General features: G+C 40.5%; 1 protein-coding gene across 3 annotated transcripts in view; it reads right to left on the bottom strand.

Annotated features, from left to right (window-relative positions):
* AFF3 (AF4/FMR2 family member 3) overlaps nt 1-18,226 on the bottom strand; it is a 327,344-nt gene that overhangs the window by 165,821 nt on the left and 143,297 nt on the right. For all 3 annotated transcript variants that reach the window (XR_003527462.1, XM_027641860.1, XM_027641875.1), the window contains exon 4: nt 8,644-8,688. Coding sequence is in view for 2 of the 3 variants with exons in the window: in XM_027641860.1 (XP_027497661.1) it covers nt 8,644-8,688 (45 nt within the window). In the remaining variant the exon portion in view is untranslated. The remainder of the gene's footprint in view (nt 1-8,643; nt 8,689-18,226) is intronic.

Below are 18,226 nucleotides of genomic sequence, written 5' to 3'. Positions count from 1 at the left end.
GAGTGGCTACAAGAGAGTTTAGGTCTTTGGGCATGAGCCATGCAACACCAATTGGCCTCAGGCTAAGAGAACAGTTATTAGTCCATTTTACTTATTAGTACAGACATTGCAGTGGATTATTCTTGAAAACGATTTAATTTCCTTTTATTAGACTCCTCTTTTCTCCCACAATTTCCTTAAAGTCTTTCTGCCAAGCAAAGCATGTGTTGCTCCTAAAGATGATTAAATAAGATTAACAAAAGAGTATTTGTCTCAGCCCCCAGATGAGGAAAGCTGCCTCTCTCAGACATAAACTGGGAGCTCATGCATCCTAGGTCAGATGAAAATGCGACAGTGGTGGAAGAGTCCCCACTGATCATCTCCAGTTGTGGAAAGCTGGGCACCAGAGAGGAATTTCCTAGATATAAGAGAATGTCTATTGAAAATATTTGTGTAGGAGACAGGAAAAGGTGCATGGATGAAGTACATCTGTAATGTCGGCCACTGAAACACACATCTTGATCTAATGCGGGTTTTCAGAGACACGATTTACAGTGGGGATGGCAGCAGGTCTGTCCCTCCTCTACTCTACACCTATCCCTGGAAACATGGCAAAGAAAATGGGAACATTAACTTGGGTGAAAAATGTATCATGTAGCAGCATCTACTTCTATTCTCTGATCGGTTTGGTTCCTTAGTGCCTATCTAATCAAGGAGGAAAGCACTGTCACCATAGGGTATACTGGAGGATGCTGCTGTCATCTCAAGTTACACTTCCTTTGTGACTTCAATTCTTTTTGAGTGAATCTTATCAAGGGGGTAGAATGTAGATTGTTCTCTAAAGGTGGCAACTGAAGGCATCAAATCTCAGGCTCACAGTAGTGCAGATACTTGCTATTGCCCAAATTTTATTCTTCTTTCATCAGGACTGGTATCACAGATCCTTTCTGGTATTATTATGGTATTAATTCTGTTGGCCTCAGAAGATCAGTAGCAGGGATATATAAAATGAGGATGTCTTTGGCCCTTTGCCATTAGTAACAAGGAATCACTTCTCTGTATTGGAACAAGACGGTGATTGTGCCTTTTTTACAGCTTTGTAAAACCCTCTAAATGGAGGGAAAAATTATTAAGTATTTTACTGTATTTTTTTTGCATAGCAGAGAGGCTAGGTAATTCATTCTGGATTCTCTCTTGCTTTGTCAAATAACAGAGTGTATACATTCACTACAAAACAGCAATTTTGAAAATTAATTCCACCACATTAGTACTATAGTGTTTCATTGGGTCTTTTATACTGACCTGCCTTTCCCTAACACTTTCGAGTGGCATTAGTTGTAAGTCTTAGTCCCATGTAAGATTTTCTAGCCTGATTTCCTATTTCCACTAAACTATTCATAGTTTTTACCTTTTCAAGGTGGTATTTTTTCATTGATACCAAGATCTGTTATGTTCAACTTTTAAATATACAGCATATTTCAAATTTCAGACTCCTTTGAGACAATATTTTCAACAAAAACAGTGACAGCAGCAAAAATCCAGCTATGACAATTTGGGGGGCAGCTGATGTACAACTGATTTATGGTTGGTTGACATCACCACCACTGTTAGCAGAGTATTTTAGTGCCATTTTACATGGTGTTCTGTACTTCAGACTCTATATGTTAAGGGCCAGGGAAGCTATGTTTACATGTCCGGGCTTAACATGTTGGCTCTGAAGGTTTATTGACAGTTGAAAATCACAATGTGGGAAATAAAAAGGATGTGCCATTCATGGTGCCCAAGCCAGGACCAGTTACTGTTCAGATGAGCTGATAATAAGTAACAGATCATTAGAAGAGGGACTGTGATGATTTGAGAAAGGCCAAAAAGGGACAAAATCTGTGAAAAGTAAGCAACCTCCCCCCAGCCTTTTGGATGGAGAAAGAGGTAACAGAGAGACCCTGGCTGCAGCAGACACACAGAGACAGTCCAAGGCACCACATACAGTTGGTGTATCCTAAAAGCTGTCATGGTGTGAGGAGTCAAGGGGATGGTGGTGTACAAAGGTATGGGTCCCCTCTAGTTACTGCAGCTTACATGGACAAAGTCAAAATATCTTTAGCTCTGGTACTGCTGCTAATTTTGCTCTAGCAGCACGAGGTACTGCATGGAATGCTAATTCTCACTGAGAAGCTGGAGAAGCTCCAGACAGAGCTTGCTGAAGCTTTGTGGTGCTGCCATTCACACCACTAGCTGTACCCAGGCTGGCTGGAGGAAAGCTGACATAGGTACAGTGACTGCAATAGAAAAGATACTGTACAAATGAACTGGATGTATGGTGTGGTAAGAAGGGCAATGTTAATAGCTGAGTATTGGAGGTTGGATTAAATGGCTCAAACTATGTCTTAATGTTTCTGGGATTTACTGCTTTGGGTAAAATGACAGATTTTTCAAACACTCTTGGGTATGTATGATTTTTCATTTATTTGAGTAAGAAAGACAAGAAGAATAATATTGAAGAAATGCAATTAACAGTATACATGAGCCAAAATAATGCTTTAATTGCTTCAAATTTAGGATACTAAAAGCAAAGCTGTGCTGTGAAAGTTCTGAAAGACTGCAATGAAAAAAAAGTGATATTTTATGCATCTGATACATTTTTAATATGATTCTGACACTTTGGAGTACTTCTGTATTCAATGAGACTAATCAAGTGTCAGCAAACTGGGGCTGCTTCTAAGTCTCCACACCTTCTGCCTCATCCTCCATCTCTATTTTGCCTGAAGTTGGCGTGTTCCTCCTGCAACTTTTCCAGGAGTTTCCCACCCAGTTCCATAACAACAGCCAACCTGAAATTCTCCATGAAGGTGCTGCCTCCTCCTCTCCTTTCCAGAGTAGCCCAGCAATTTCTTTCCAGCAGTGAGACTGCAATGAAATGCTTTGCTAGTTCAGAGGCAGTTACTGAACCAGCACTGAGCAGCAAAGTGGGTCTCATTCCATGTGTAGGGTTTTCCCTTTGCTTTGGAAAGCAAGAGTAGTGTTTACAAATATACTGCTGATTACCGTATTTGTGTTCTGTAATTCTTCACATGTCCAACTCCATCAGGAGCTTAACTATAGCCAGTGGGATTTTACAGTCATTAACATTTACAAGGCAGCAGTTCACAGTTGTTGAACTAACAACTTACCTCTATGAAACTGATTTTTCTCTCCTCTAAGTATTGACACGTGCTCCACTGACTGTGATGCTTATTCACAGTGACAGTGTGTTTGGTAGGATTTCATGTTTTCACGGGATATGTCTTGTGTAGACAGTTTATAATTTACCTCTGCTCTTGTTTTAATTCAGTCAGCTGATGGAGTGCAGCTGATCTAACAGCACATACGGCTGTTTGTGTTTGAAAAAAGGCCCTGAATATTTGATAGGTTGATCCTTAATGCCTTCTGCTAAAGAATTAGTGAGACTGGTAATGAGCCAAGGGATTCCAAGTGGGGAAGGGAAAAAATACAGAATGAGATTCTGTTTCTATTCATTTTTTTTTATGTTGTTCAAATAAGAAGTACAGTGCTTTACATACTCTGATTAGACTCACAGGGTAGAGAGATTCAAGCAAATCATTCATCAAATCCATCACACCTAAAGTGTCATGTTTTCATTAAGTGGATGTCCTGTGGCCATGAGGAGTGACATTTGCAAGGTAATTTGCAAAAGGGTGTTCATCCTTGGACAGGAGGTTCATGGCACCATGGAGAGTTGTCCTTCACTGGGACGGATGTTCACAGCTAGAGTTCCTGTCCTTTCACTGCCTCCCCAACTGCTTTTTCCATCTTCCTTGAAAGAAACTTATCTGTTATCCACCCCACACCCCATCCTGTCTGCCCACTGCTCCATGCCATTTCAAAGGAGGTGGCTTCTTCTGTGTTAACTGCTGAGCTTGGTTTCTCTCCAGTCCTTTCTCTGCATTCCTGTTGCTCCATCAGCTTCCTACTGTCTCCTCATCCTACAGATGAACACTGTTTGCAGGCTAAACACTCAAAGTATGTTGGTCTCTCACCAGTTCAATGACACCTCTCATGTCAACACAAAAAATCCAAGGAACTCACAAAGAACATCTCCAATAATTAAAAGCCCAGCTTGCCTGTGGGTTTCCTTTCAGCAAAGCTACTGTAACTGTAGGAAATCACAGTTAAGACTGTAAGAATAGCCAGATCAATCTCCAATCACTTACCTTACAAATCAAGAGCTGCCTGCACTTGACACACTCCCTTACTTCTTAAATCCATAGCAAAATATACTCAGAATGCATCCAATATTGGTTGCAACAGTTAACTTAATAGAGAGGTAGGACTCTTATTGCTCCCATTTTTTGAAGGTACTACAGCAAAACAAATGTTCACTCCAAACTCCACCAATTGTAACAAAATACATGGTTCCACACACTAATATATTCAAATAGAAATCAGCCAAAATTACTATCATAGAATAGTAATTCTATGGGTTGTGTTGGAAGCAACCTTAAAAGACCTTCTAGTTCCAACCCCCCCTGCCATGGGCAGGGACACCTTCCACTTGACTGGGTTGCTCAGAGCTCCATCAAGCCTGGCCTCGAACACTGTCAGAAATGGGGCATCCACAGCTACTCTGGGCAACCTGTTCCAGGCCTCACCGCCCACAGAGTAAAGAATTTTTTTCTAATATCTAATCTAAACCTAGTCTAAATTTATTTTCAGTTTGAATCCATTCCCCTTTGTCCTGTCACTACATGCTCTTGTAAAAAATCCCTCTCCATCTTTCTTACAAGCTCCCTTCAGGCACTGGAAGGCTGTAATTAGGTCATCCCTAAGCTGTCTTTTTTCCAGGCTGAACAACCCCAATTCTTCCAGCTCTTCCTCATAGGAGAGGTGCTCCATTCCTCTGATCATCTTGGTGGAATGCCTCTGGACCTTCTCCAACAGGTAGATGTCCTTTCTGTGCTGGGGACCCCAGAACTGAACTAATCTTGCTTAGCAAGCCTGTGTTTTAGCAAGGAAGTGAACAGGTTGGCTTTGACCACGTCTCAGGAACTCACATAGGAACTCCTCCACGCACGGTAGCATCAAGGATATTTGTGTAGTCTTAACTTTTATTTTCCACTTCAAAGTTTTCTATCATGTCTTCTACAAACAATGCAAAAGCTCACAAGGAATTGCCTTTACATCTACTAGCAAGTAACAAGGTTTCTATCTCATGTTTTGACATAACATCTGTAACTTGGTCTTAGTGGACTTATTTACACTGAAGGCTCTCTTGGGAGTTTCTCTATCCTCAATGTGTGTGCATGTAGTTGTACAGAGAAGTCACTGTACTTCAAAGAAGTTGATATAAATTAGTGCATGGGGTTAGATGAGGTTCAGGATTCCTGCAGTGATTATAAACTCAGCAGGAGACCTCACAACAGCTCCAATCTTGACAGTGTGACTGTGTGAACCTCCTTCAGGACTGGAAGCAGTTCTGCATCTCAGTTCTTGGGGGCTTTCTCTGGAAGCTGCAGTTTTGTGCAGAAGGATCTGTCAGTTTACAAAGTCTACAGAGCTTTGATATATTTGGTAAAACAACATCAAAAAAAGGCTAGACTTAAGTTGTGGCACCCTGTGTTGCACCAGACAGCAAAAAGACTATAAATTCTTGTTTCAGTTAGTGCAAAATAAGATTTGGTGATTTTAAACCCTGACTAAACTGATTATGCAGCCCAGGTTCAGATGTTATCTCCAGCCATGGCGATGTTCCGAAAACAGAGGGTGACAAGATCTGCGCACAAACCAGCACTTGCCCTTCCCCACCTGCTGGGTGGAAGGGAACACAGAGAAGCAGACAGAGCAGATCTGGATTACACTTTCTACTGCCCTTGGTCTTGACTGAGGAAACATGGACATGCCATGGAAGTATCTGTTCCTTGGAAAAGCCACATCCTGACTTGTCCAAGGAACACACTACCTAGAAGGAGAGGATGTTTTCTGCTTTGTGTTGTGCAAGAGACAGCTAAAACAGGGTGCAATGTTCCTTAAAAATATGAATTTTAAACATCATCTTCCTTTTGCTGATGCTCCATACAGTAGGACTGGTTCTTCCTATAATAAATACATTTCAGCATGCCAGCTATCTTTTCTTAGGGGAACACAGGTATTGAAGCTCCTGTGGCTTTTGCCTGTCTGCCTTTGGGCACTTGTATATATTCTTCCTATATTCTGTCTGAAAAGAAGCTAAACTTTGTCTTTACTATGTAATAGCATCTCCAACAAAAAACATAGAAATGGCATTCCTTACAAACAGTCTGTTTCAGAAAAGCAGAAAATCTGTGTTACAACTTCATGGATCTGTTCGGGACAAAAAGAGGGCATGGGGAGGGCTGGAAAAATCTGGATGCCAGTAATTTACAAAGTGAATAGCAAAGACTTGTTATTACTGTGTCTGTTTTCACCAATTAGCAGTGACAACCACCACAGCTGATCTGGATGTGTATTGTGAGACTATCTAGGCAGTGCTTTTGTATCACACAGCAGTTTCCTGACATAGAAAATCCACTTTTCAGTACAAAAGAGAGCAGATAGATATATCCAATCTGAGAGAGGACTACGAGGGACAGTACAAGTGGAGCTGAAATGTGCAGGCATGAGAAACAGTGGTACTGCCCTGACCTCACCACTGGTTTTCCACCATGCTTGAGAAAAAGGAGGCCCTTAAGAAAGGACTGGAAGATAGCTATGGAACTTATTGGGAAAGTCTTCAAGGTTCTTCCCAGATCTCAGAGGAAGCATGGGAGAAACTCATTGATGTAAAACTTAGCAACATTTTGACAGGGGCTGGTATCACTGCGTAAGCGAAAGTGGGATCTAACATGTTAGCATGGACTGGTAGACTTGAGTCCTCAAAATCAGAGACAAATAGCTGTACTTGATGTGATAGAGAAGGAGGTGACATTGGTGAGATGTAAAGACAAATGTTTTTGGGTAAGATGTTAAGCTAGGAAAATGATCTGCACAGCAGCACGAATCGAGCTGGGTAACATTGCATTTGTCAAAAACAAGGGAAGGATGCTGCAGCAATCAAAGTGTGTAATGAGAATTTTGGACCTGAGACTTACACCCTTATGAATATAGAGCTTCAGGTAGAAATGCTATATATAGAGTAACAGCCTGCAAGATTTATGTTTAATCTTAGACACAGAGACATGAGGGAATTTCAGAATAGTAAGCGATATCCAGGTTGCAGACCTGGAGGATGAGCAGATTGGAGAGGGTGCCCATCAGCAAGCTTGATAAAAATATTTCTTGAGGAACATGCCAAAGGGAAAAAAAGAGAGAGTAGCAGCTGTGTTCACAGGTTTGGAGATACACCTTACCATCTCTAGTCATACAGTGCATTTTTCTTCTCAGCTGGGGTCTCTCACATATCCATCTTTCTCTGTGTGGAGGCAATTACGTCTCCTCTACGTTTTTCCTAATTGCATGACACAAATTGCAGAACCTAAAGTCAGCTTCTCTGACTTCTAATTTTAAAAGCTTTGCATAAAAAAAGGGGTGTCTGAGCCTTATCACATCATGAATTCATGATATCTGCTACTAATTTGTGACAAACAAGCAGGACTGTGGCTAAGGCTTGTGGAATATACGTTTCAGTCTTACAAAAGCCTATTTTGTAAATGTTAGCTAAGCAAAAACTCTGCCAGTGAAGCCATAAGCAATATATCATCATCAACTGTCAATAAACTCTTTGTCCAGCTTAAGAATTAAAAGCTGCATTTAAGATATTGAGGGAGAATGGAGAAATGCCTTTAGAAACAACAGGCGTAATCCACTACTAATCTCTAAACCAAATATTTGTGGCCCTGTAGTTTATAAATTGTCAGAAATATTGGGTAGTTGATATCCAAGAGGTGGAAGCGCAGACAGTAATAGGGAGGTTTTATCATTCCATCTACCTTCCTTTATGTTTTAATCACTATTAGATCAGATTTATAAGCATTATGAATTACTGAATTATCATTTTTGAAAAAGAACCGAAAAGCCCATGAGTTAAAATATATGGAAAAGTTTCACTGTCTGGAAATTTGTCGGCCACAGAAAATAATCACTATCAAAGTCGATTCAAGCCAAGACATGTCTGGATGTATGTTAATTTACTCCATGAAAATAAACTAGAAATTACTAAGATAAAAGAAATAATAATGAAATATGGAAATAAGTATGGATTTTGCACACTGTCATTATATAATGGACATAATGAACATAATGACATTACATAATTAAATCCAGGTGGAAAATGACCTTCCTAGACCTCCCTTCAAAATTAAGATTTTTGACAGTCATGATTAATGGAAACATGCACTTTGCATGGTTTGTAAACCTGAAACATCATTGTACATTTCAGTTTATAATTTATCCCATTATCTGCTTCTCCATGCATGAAGGTCAGCTGTACTGGCATAAAGTAGCAGTGAAATCTACAGGCTTTGAAACATTGTTCTCACAGATTTTTCAGTTATTTTTCAAGAGAAAATAATTTTGCCTACTTTTTTCTTAGAAAGATGACAATCTAAAAGAGCAATATTTTAACAGCAGTAACTGCAATATTCTTGATATTCTCTTGGTTTTTCAGAGTAAACAAAATGGAACTGGAAAAATGTGGGTTTTAAGGATTCCTACCCGTAATATTTCTTCAATGCAGCTGTTATCTCCTGCTCCACTGTCCTGTAAACAAAATGAGAAAACAGTTTGTTTATATTTTTAAAAGAAATAACAAATAGGTCTGAGGACATGGTTGTCACATGAAATATATTTCACCCTCTACTGCAGTCTCAAAATGAGGGCAAGTCCTTCCAGCATCTGAGAAGTTGCATTGTTTAAAATTCTCAAATTATTCCCCATCAGCACAACAGGAAGATGCAACATTTGCAGTCTATATATGATTGCAACATATTTTATAAATTTATAAATTTATAAATAGGATTTTGTTTACATCTCTCCACATCCTTTGTGAAGGAAAGACTCTGCAGTGACACTGCCTATGTGAAGTCTGACCATGTACAGGGTAGAGGCACCTATGTTGTTGAGGGGACACCTGCAGAGATTACAGCACAGGCAGCAACACTGAGCTTGAACACAGCTGTTCTGAGGAACTATCATTTCCCAAAATGCCAACCTTAAACCCACCTGTACACTGTGGGTCTGAGGGTGCAGACAAATTCGGCTCTCCCAAATTTGTCTCACTCCAGAGCCACTCTGGAGAGAGGAACTGAGAGATTTGGCAGAGCAGCTATCCGCCCACAGGAACCATCCAGCCGGCACCTCACCTACATGCTCAGCTTAGTTGTTTGTTAGGACCCAAACTTTTGTCAGCAAGGACAAGGAAGTGTGAGACACCAGCCTCCAATAATTATGCCCTCCCCACTCTCCTGCCTGCCCTCTGCCCAGTTTGCTTGCTCTGCCCAACACAGCTGGGAAGAGAGGGCATACCTTGGATGTGATACTGATGCTGAGGGGATGCCTGTCTCCTGCAGCTCTCCAGAACACACATGTGGCTGCTGCATCCAGCAAGTTTTCTGGGGATTTACTTCACCACATTAAACTCCCTGACAATTCCCCAAAGAAAGGTTTTCTTCCTTTTGCAGAACAGAACTAACTCAGGAGGCAGGGGACTGGGGCTCGAGGTCTTCCCGTGTGGGAGGAGGGGACAGAAAAAAACCCAACCTGATTAATTACTGTCCCCAAAAAATGAGCAGAGAGGTGAGCTTGGTCTTCTTTCATTTTCAAAAAACACCCGGATGTTCTTAATTTTCAGGTGTCCACCTAGATATATAGCAATGCAATCTGATTTTCCAAACTGCTGAACTCTTCTCATCTGGAAATCAGACTTCTCTATGACATGTGTATTTATGCACCCAAAAAAATCACCAGGGACTTTAAAAAATGAATACCTCTGTGCCTACTGGCATCAAATGATCCCAGTTTGTGCAAATCCTGCTCCTAGACACCTTCACCACCACTCCTCAGCCTGAGCTGAGCGACTGAGGAGGTCTGGATCTGCAGCTGCTTGCAGCCCACCAGCTGTAACCAAGGGCAGGAGAACGGCAACCACGCATATGCATGGGAATAGTTTCTGGTTTTAAATTTTTTGTGGCTATTATTTCACACTGATTCATAGAAAGTCCTAAGTACTTTGTTGTCTTTTCACTCCTGCTAAATCTTTGCTGAATATGGCCCTTGACTGTTAAACAAATGAATCGCATTAACTCTTTTTTGTGCAACTCAAGTCCATCAGCTTTACAGTTCACCAAGAATTACATTGCTGATTTCAAAGGCAAAGGAACTAAGCATGCAATAAAGTCAGCCTTTGGAGAATTTCTCATATCTGATGCACAAATGCAGAAGAGAAGCTGCAGCCTGAGCAGATAGCCCAGTTCAGACCTCAGTCCTGTCCCCGAGAAGCTGCATAGCACCACGTGCAACCTTCCTGCTACTGGAGCAGGGGAACAGTGTTCATGTTGCCAGTGAACCTAACAAGATGGAAAGAAACACAAAGATCTTTGGATATTTAATAATTTAAAAATTCATACTAGATAATTGCTATTTCTCTCTTCTCTTTTTTCCCTTTCTGTCCCCAAATCCCCTTCTATTAATTTGTTATTCCACTAACAACAATGTTAAGTTCTCTATTCAAGTCCATTGCCATCTTACAGAAGGAGGGATTAGATGACTTACTGTCTTATGCTGTATACAATGCATTGAACATACAATAAAATAATGACCTTTATTTCTGTGTGGGGATAAAACTACTGAAGGTAAATTTGGCATGCTATTTCAGACTAGGTTTAGAAACAAGCTTCTGTTGCAAAATTAAGTAACTCTCCTAGAAGTGTAAATAAATAAGTCTTCAAATACTCATCAGCAAGAAATTTTGCTTTCTATCACCACAGACCTAAAACTTTAGCTATTCTTCCTAGCCTATCATCTCTTTGGGTAGGAAGTAAAAAACTTTTCACATGTCTCCCTCAATGCCATCACAGAGCCTTTCAAAAGATGAAAAATGAGCTGGAAACACAAAACCAAAGACAAGATACGCACGACTGAAACATTATTTGGAAAAAACCCCTAAACTTTTACATTTTCCTCTTTGTTCTTCATCTTTTGAGTGCTAAATATAAATTTTTAAATTTATTTTTGCTTCAAACACTTGTTAGGATCCTAAATTTACTGTTGATATCAAACTTTCTAGAAAAAGGTCAAGGCAGTTAAGAAAGAGACCATGCTCTACACACATCAAGCAACTTCAATTTGATATGGCCTGGGGCCATTGTTGAGTTTTTTTGGTCATGATATCATATAGCACAATGCAGAATATTATTGTGGGACCTAAGATATGTCTGAAAAGGGTCTGTAGATGTTGGCATGGAAAAAACTCCCCAATCTCACTTTAAAAGCTCTTCCCCACTACATCTCTACTCACATTACGGAGGAATACACATTGCCCAGGAATCTGGCAACCTGAATTAAACTTTGTGGTCATAGTTTAATTAAGAAAATTAAACAAAAGCTGGAAAATGTTTATTGAAATCTGAATTAAAAGAAGAGATTGTAATAACTGCAGGGAACAAGCACCACAGAGCACTTGATGTGCTATTTGCTTCAGTGAGCTTGCCTGATCCGAAGGCTATTGCGTCAGTGCTGACTGTGTGACGTGAGGCTCATGTTGGCAATGCTGGCAGGCTGTGCAAGGCAGTCCCATCCACCCCCTCAACAGCCACAGCACACTGGTACAATAAATGTTTTAGTTACTTTAAAAAAATGTACAATCAAAACAAGACAAAGATTTTGAGGCTGCAGTTGCCAACTAAGCTAAGCAGCTGCTCCCCTGTATTTATTCTGACACTGATGAACCCGTCTCATTTATTTCCCTTTGTGTTTTGCAATCTGTCATAACAAACTTGCCTCACTGAACCTCCAGTGGACCATCAGCAAAATAGCAGCAAGTCTTGGGGAGCTGTCAGGGGAAGTGGGCTCCAGTCTCTTCCCCCTCTGATGATGCTGTGCCCATTACCTCCGTCCCTCAGTCAGTATGGCCTGGGACACCAAACATCTGCACACATGGGTGGCTGGCACGCAGGCTGGATGTGAGGAGCTGCTGCTGAGGATGACAGCAGTGGCTGCTGAAGAAATAGCCAGGAGCATCGCACTGCTGATAACTCGAGCAGCTAATTACCATGCAAAGCACAGAGAACTGTAAGAAACAAGGCTGACTAAAGGCTACATCGAATTCTTGGGAAACAGGATGTCATTTCAAAAAAAGCTACCTCTGTACAAATTTTATTTCAGAGCATTAGTTTTTCTTCCCTTACCAAGAGCTTTCACATGGAGATATATAAAGAAACCTCTCTGAAAGGAATTGCCTCTCTTGTGATACTCTTCCCTCCTTTCAAATCTTTGTGTTAGGGAAAGAAAGAAAAATCTTCTGCAAGTATCTATTTCCATTTTAGCCTAAGAGATTTTTATGATGCAAGCTTTTGGTGCTTTTATTATTTGGACTGTACTAGGTGGTTTTTTTTCAAAGTATCCAGAAGTTATTGGATTTTTGTCTCCAGTATCAATTAGGCACGATTATAATCTCCAGAAGCCTGAGGTACATACTCATCCTCTTCCACTCACAGTGGGAACCAGGCTGGCTGTGTCGGTGCTTGAACACCATCGGCAACAATCGGCATGACAGCGGTCAGCACACGTGGCACCTTGGGTGCCACATCTGCCCCAAGGGCAACTCTCATCCCTGCTGCACAGGCATGGCACAGCATTGCTCCTGCAGGGCTGCGGAATTTCCCCAGGAGCCTAAAGGGAAGCTTCATGCAGTGAATGCTGGTAGCCAATAACCTAAATCCATGGTGATACAAAATAGGGAGAAAAAGGGGAAAAAAAGCCCATATTGATGGACCTTGATCTGAAAGCATATTAGAAATGCTTCTTTGACAGGCAAGACACACAAACACTTGCACATATGTATATATAACACTTTCTATACAATGCATTTCCTAGAAAGGAATTTCCAGTACGAGGAAGATAAATAAACTCCTTATCTTTCTACTTATTCATACGTGCAGCTTCTGCCTGTTGGGTTGTGGAGAACCATTACGCTCACCAAAGTTTCCCTTTGATTATTTCTCTAAAGAGACCGTAACACCTCCAAGTTGTGGAATAAAATGTTGGAATTTAGGTTTCATGCATGAGATCAGAGATGTGACTTGCGGGGATTCTGTAGAAATACAACCAGGTTGTATAAAGGAATTTTTTGGGAGGTGTCATTTGCAGATGTCCAGGAAGAGTTTTTAAGACACTCAGAGCTTAACTTGTTGACTTCCTTACAAGTGCTACATCCTCCAAAATGTTCTTTATGAAGTGGTAGCGCTGAACTTGCACAGGCTCAGCACAAAGTCCTGAAAAGGCAGGGTTTTGAACCCCAGGAAAGCTTAAGGTTTAAATTGAAGCTGGTTAAAAGAACAGATCTCAAACGGGTTAAAATCTTACCTTTCTGTCCCTCACAAAATGCACATTTTTTGCAACGTGTTTTCATTCTGAATTGGGGGGTGAAGGGGCAGGCACCTCCATGTAAATTTTATTCCATTGGCTGTGTTCCTATTCAAAATGCAATTGTGTCACATCATTCCCTTAAAAACAAAATTTTAAGAAGCATTCTTCAATTCAGTTGAGAAATCAAAGTTTGATCAGATCAAAACACTTCAATGGTAAATTTTAAGAAATACAAATATAATTTGAAGTCACAGAATAAGATATGGCCTAAATCAAGAAGATATTAAACCAAAATATAAAAATGCTTCTTTCCAAATTTGGTGATTTTCCACTTCAAGAAAAAATTTTCTTCAAAATAGAATGAAAATGGGTTTGGTTAAAATCAACATAGATGCAGACATTTTCAGTTTTGATAACCTGGAACATCTCATAGGAAAAGGATGGAACAGGAAAAACTTTTGAGCAGAACAAAATTAAAAATGGCATTTATCCTTTCCCACCGCCCCCCCTAACAAGAAAGGCATTTCCATCTTGATGGGTGATGTAAGAACTACCAGCAACGTTTCCATCTACTTTAAGAGGGTTGGACTTCAGTGAGCCATAGCGTACTGTAGTCACCCTCATTTCACCAGTTGGCATTAGCAATGCTTGTGCCTTAAATGCAGAAGACTCCTCATCTCTCCCTGAGGATGCAGGCAAGCAGGGCTCCGTTTTGTAGGGTTACACCAAGGAAAGAGACATGAAGCGAGAGCTCAGGAAGCTTGATTTTCTGTTGTTCCTGATATTTGAAAGCTTTACTTTGCACTCGTGCTTTGTCTTTCTACTAATTGTACTGCCAGTGGCCATGGTCTGTTGATACAGTAGTTTTCTTCTGCACTTTGCATTGCTGCAAGTAGGACCTGTTTCACTTTTACTATGAGGAACTACTGACACTTGAGACACAGAGAAGTGCAGGAGGGAGATGAGAAAGAACAGCTGAATTCTCCTCAAGGTCTGTGTCAGAAAGTGTTGCACTAATTAAAGTCATTAAATCCATCTAATTTGCAGTGAATGTTAATAAACTGTTACCTTTAATAAACCCATCTCTTTCGAAATGAAGCCTTCATATTTATTATAGGGGTTATTTTTTCTACCAAGGGATCTTGCAACACTGTTCTTGGTTCAAAAGGGAAGAGGAGTAAGTTTAACAAAGATTTTATTTCAGGAAAAAAATTAATAAAGAGTAAGTTATGAATGTCATCTAGCTTTACTTTAATGAAAGTATCTGGCTGTATTAACTGGGAGCCTCACTGTAACTGGAATACCATGATGCCCATCTTGTACTAGGAACAAGAAGACGTTCTGGCTAATCAAAGACAATGAATCCAAAATTATCTGTAGATAGAGAGAAATGCCAAATGATCCAAGAGATTTGCCATGCACACTAGAAAAGAGAAGCTAATTGGACAAGAGCACGTTTTGCTCTTAATGAATGACACACTCTCAGTGAAGCATCCTAAGCAGCTCCCCCACTGCCATGGCAGGACAGCAGCTTTTGGAGGGCAAGACCCTCCAGAAGGAAGTTCATAAAGGAGAGGAGATCATAAAGCCATAATCCAGAGCACCACAAGCCTTAGGCTGTGCTGGCCCTTTATGTAGACCTGAGGTTCAGGCTGGTGTCTAATTGAAGATGGATTTACTGTGGATGTGAAAGTAAAAGCATTCACCATATTGTAGTTTTTTTTAAAATAGTAGGGAAATTATGTTAAGAGTGTAACTCCACCAATGCATACCCATGGCCTGTCCCAGACCTTGAGGCACCTCCTGGTCATGTAGCACCTGACCTGAACTAAGTGTAGGAAACCCAGGGCCACAACGTGAAGTGATGCTGAAGAGCCGTTGTCTGGATGGCTGCTGGGAGCTTCACTAGAGCTTAGACACCTACAGCCCCGTTTGGAGGGGATTTAGAAGAGCTGGGTCAAGTCGTGTGTTGAGAGGTCATCTCTGATGAGATGGTCTGAGTCAAAGTCTCAGTGCCCACACAACAAAAAAATCAAGATAATTAAAGGCCAAGAACCCTTCTTAACCCTCTCCACCCTCTCCACCTCTAAGGGCCACTGAACAATCAACGGCTGGAGCTGTACCTGTAACATTTCATCTAGTAACAAATGATTGGGACCCTCAAATGAAACCTACTAGCACAACAGTGGAGTGATTTTACAGGCTTTTACATTATATTAATAAAAATAAAATTCCAAACAAGCCACAATTACACCGTGACCCAGAACAATAAAAGGGAAGGGTAATGGAGAAGAACTGCATTGTTCTATTAATAAAATATAAAGGTTTTATTGTTATTGGGAAAGATTGATTTTATCAAATCAATACCATGTCACAGCATATTAATGTTTTTCTTTGCTAATTAAAAAACAGGGTCTGATGTGATTACACTCTCTTACTACTCTCGTGAAAAATATAATGGGTTGGTAATAATGGAGATTGCAACTTGCACTTTTACTTCTTGCCACATACTTCATCCTGGGATGTGCTAAATAAGTGACCTGTGCTTTCAGTAAAGTCAGCAGGAGCTGAAGGTAATTGACAGATCTGAAAATGCTGTCAACGACCCCCTGAATGGACTCTACAACCCCTTCTTCCCACCCAAAAATTAGAAAAAGCCAGCACTGTATGCATGCTCTGTAACTGTATTGAGTAACTGCTGCTTGACACAGTGGTCTGTTTGTTGGAAACTTTCCATTATAGACACCAGAGTCTTCTGGTTTTGCAGCAAGAAAGGCTCTTTAGTGGAGATACGGGCTCCCCTCAGCCCATGCAGTCCTCCAACAGCCCACCCAAGGACCCTGCCCTAGGACCAAGAGATATCAGCTTTTCTCCCCATTATATGCCTGTCCTCCTTGCTGCACAGATGGCCAATTAGTGTCAACTGGAATGCTGTGTTTTTAGTGATGTGGACATTTGTCCGCTAGGACCTGGATTGAGAGCAATCGATTGCATTTAATATATTGTCTGTGTTTGTTTGGGGAGGATATATAACATCTCCATAGCAGCAACAGTTGGAAAAACAAGTATTATGGAACTGTTAATATTTTTGTGAATGTTAATGTGAATTTAGCATCAGCTAGTATAATACTCAATAAATTAAATGGATTATTTTGCCAAGAGATCCTTTAAAAGTGTTAATTAACAATAAATCAATAAAAACTATTCAGCATGAAAATCAATTACATCCCTGTTTACATTATTTAACTACAAACATTTCTGTTTTGTGTGCTTGTAATTAGCAAGCTATAAAAGATGCCATAAATAGGCACATAATGAGAGGAACTGTTTATAAATGATAATTGGTATTCGTTCCCACTGAGTTAAAGGGTATGTGATTACAAGCCATTGTGCAGAAAGGGTTAAACCTCTTACAGACAGAATGTTTTATAGTACACAACTCTGCAGAAATCTCTCCCACGAAAGGCCCCCAGTGGAAGAAAGCTCTTGTACGTGAGTGTTGATGGAAAGAGTAACATCTACCAGGTGTTCCTTAAAGCGTATTTACATGGATTTAGAAACAGCTCATGGGGGGGAAAAAAATCTACCCTTTGGGCAGTGATGGAGGGAAAAAGAAATGGAACCTGGCACAAGGAATTCAATATTAATGAAACATAATCATACAAAAAACCATCTCTATAAAGTCCAAAGGGAAGATATTAACATTGAAATGCTACTAAAAATCTGGGTGATGATCCTGTTAACAAAGTTGAGGACAGGACAAAGGACACAGGGCAGGTTTCTGTCATGATTGGTAACAAAGACACTGCTCTACCCCATACCTCCCTCAAAGATTAGGGCCAAAAGCTTTCACAGAGGGCTACAAGAGGATTACAGGATCTTCAAGTGGCAGCCAAGAGCCCAAAACACTGAGCAGCAGCCTGTGTCTCCAGAAGGTAACACTGGATTATTTCTCCTAACAGGCTGCTACACAGAGATGAAAAAATTTCCTGGGGAGAAACAAACTCTCATTAATCCCTACTGCTGAAAGTGGCCTTCTGAATTTTAGAGACTGACACATCATCTAAACTTACATGGTAAAAAACCCCGTGATCTGGACACCAGAGCAACATTTGGCTTTCTGCTAAAGCCTTTTGCTAGTCTAAGGATGTCACCAGCATCTGACAGTTTTGGCTTTGACAGTGTCTCCTCCCCAGCAAAATAAACCTCAGTCTTTCACTATAACTGCTTTCATGAGGGCAACAAGCGTCAAGAACCCTTGACAGAGCAGGTCTGAAGTACAGGCAGAGCAGAGAATATATGGTGATAAAACCAGTGGAATTAAATAACCTATTTGCAAATTCAGAGCTCAACCTTTTTTCTACCTTGCCTGGGCATAGGTCATGCATATTTCCTCTCTTTTCTGGATCATGACTTAAAAGTGAATTAATTTTGGCCTGAGACACTTACATTGCACTGCTTTCCCTGATTTGCACAGAATATAATTGGTTCATCGAACATATGGACCAGAATTTAGGAGTTAGAAAAAAAGAATCTATTATGTGTAAGGAAGAGAGCATCATATGGTTTTGACAATGATAGCTCAGTCTCATTGCTAAGAATGGCAATCACGGTTTGGACAACTATTTGTCCAAGAGGAATATAATTTGCTATTGAAAACCCAAAGCATTATCAATGAAGATAAACAATTGTATGCATCTGCATCTTTAAATCA

Source organism: Corapipo altera, unplaced genomic scaffold (genome assembly GCF_003945725.1).
Source record: "Corapipo altera isolate COAL_440 unplaced genomic scaffold, ASM394572v1 0, whole genome shotgun sequence".
Classification (NCBI taxonomy): Eukaryota; Metazoa; Chordata; class Aves; order Passeriformes; family Pipridae; genus Corapipo; species Corapipo altera.
This window is presented reverse-complemented; position numbering and strand designations above follow the sequence as displayed.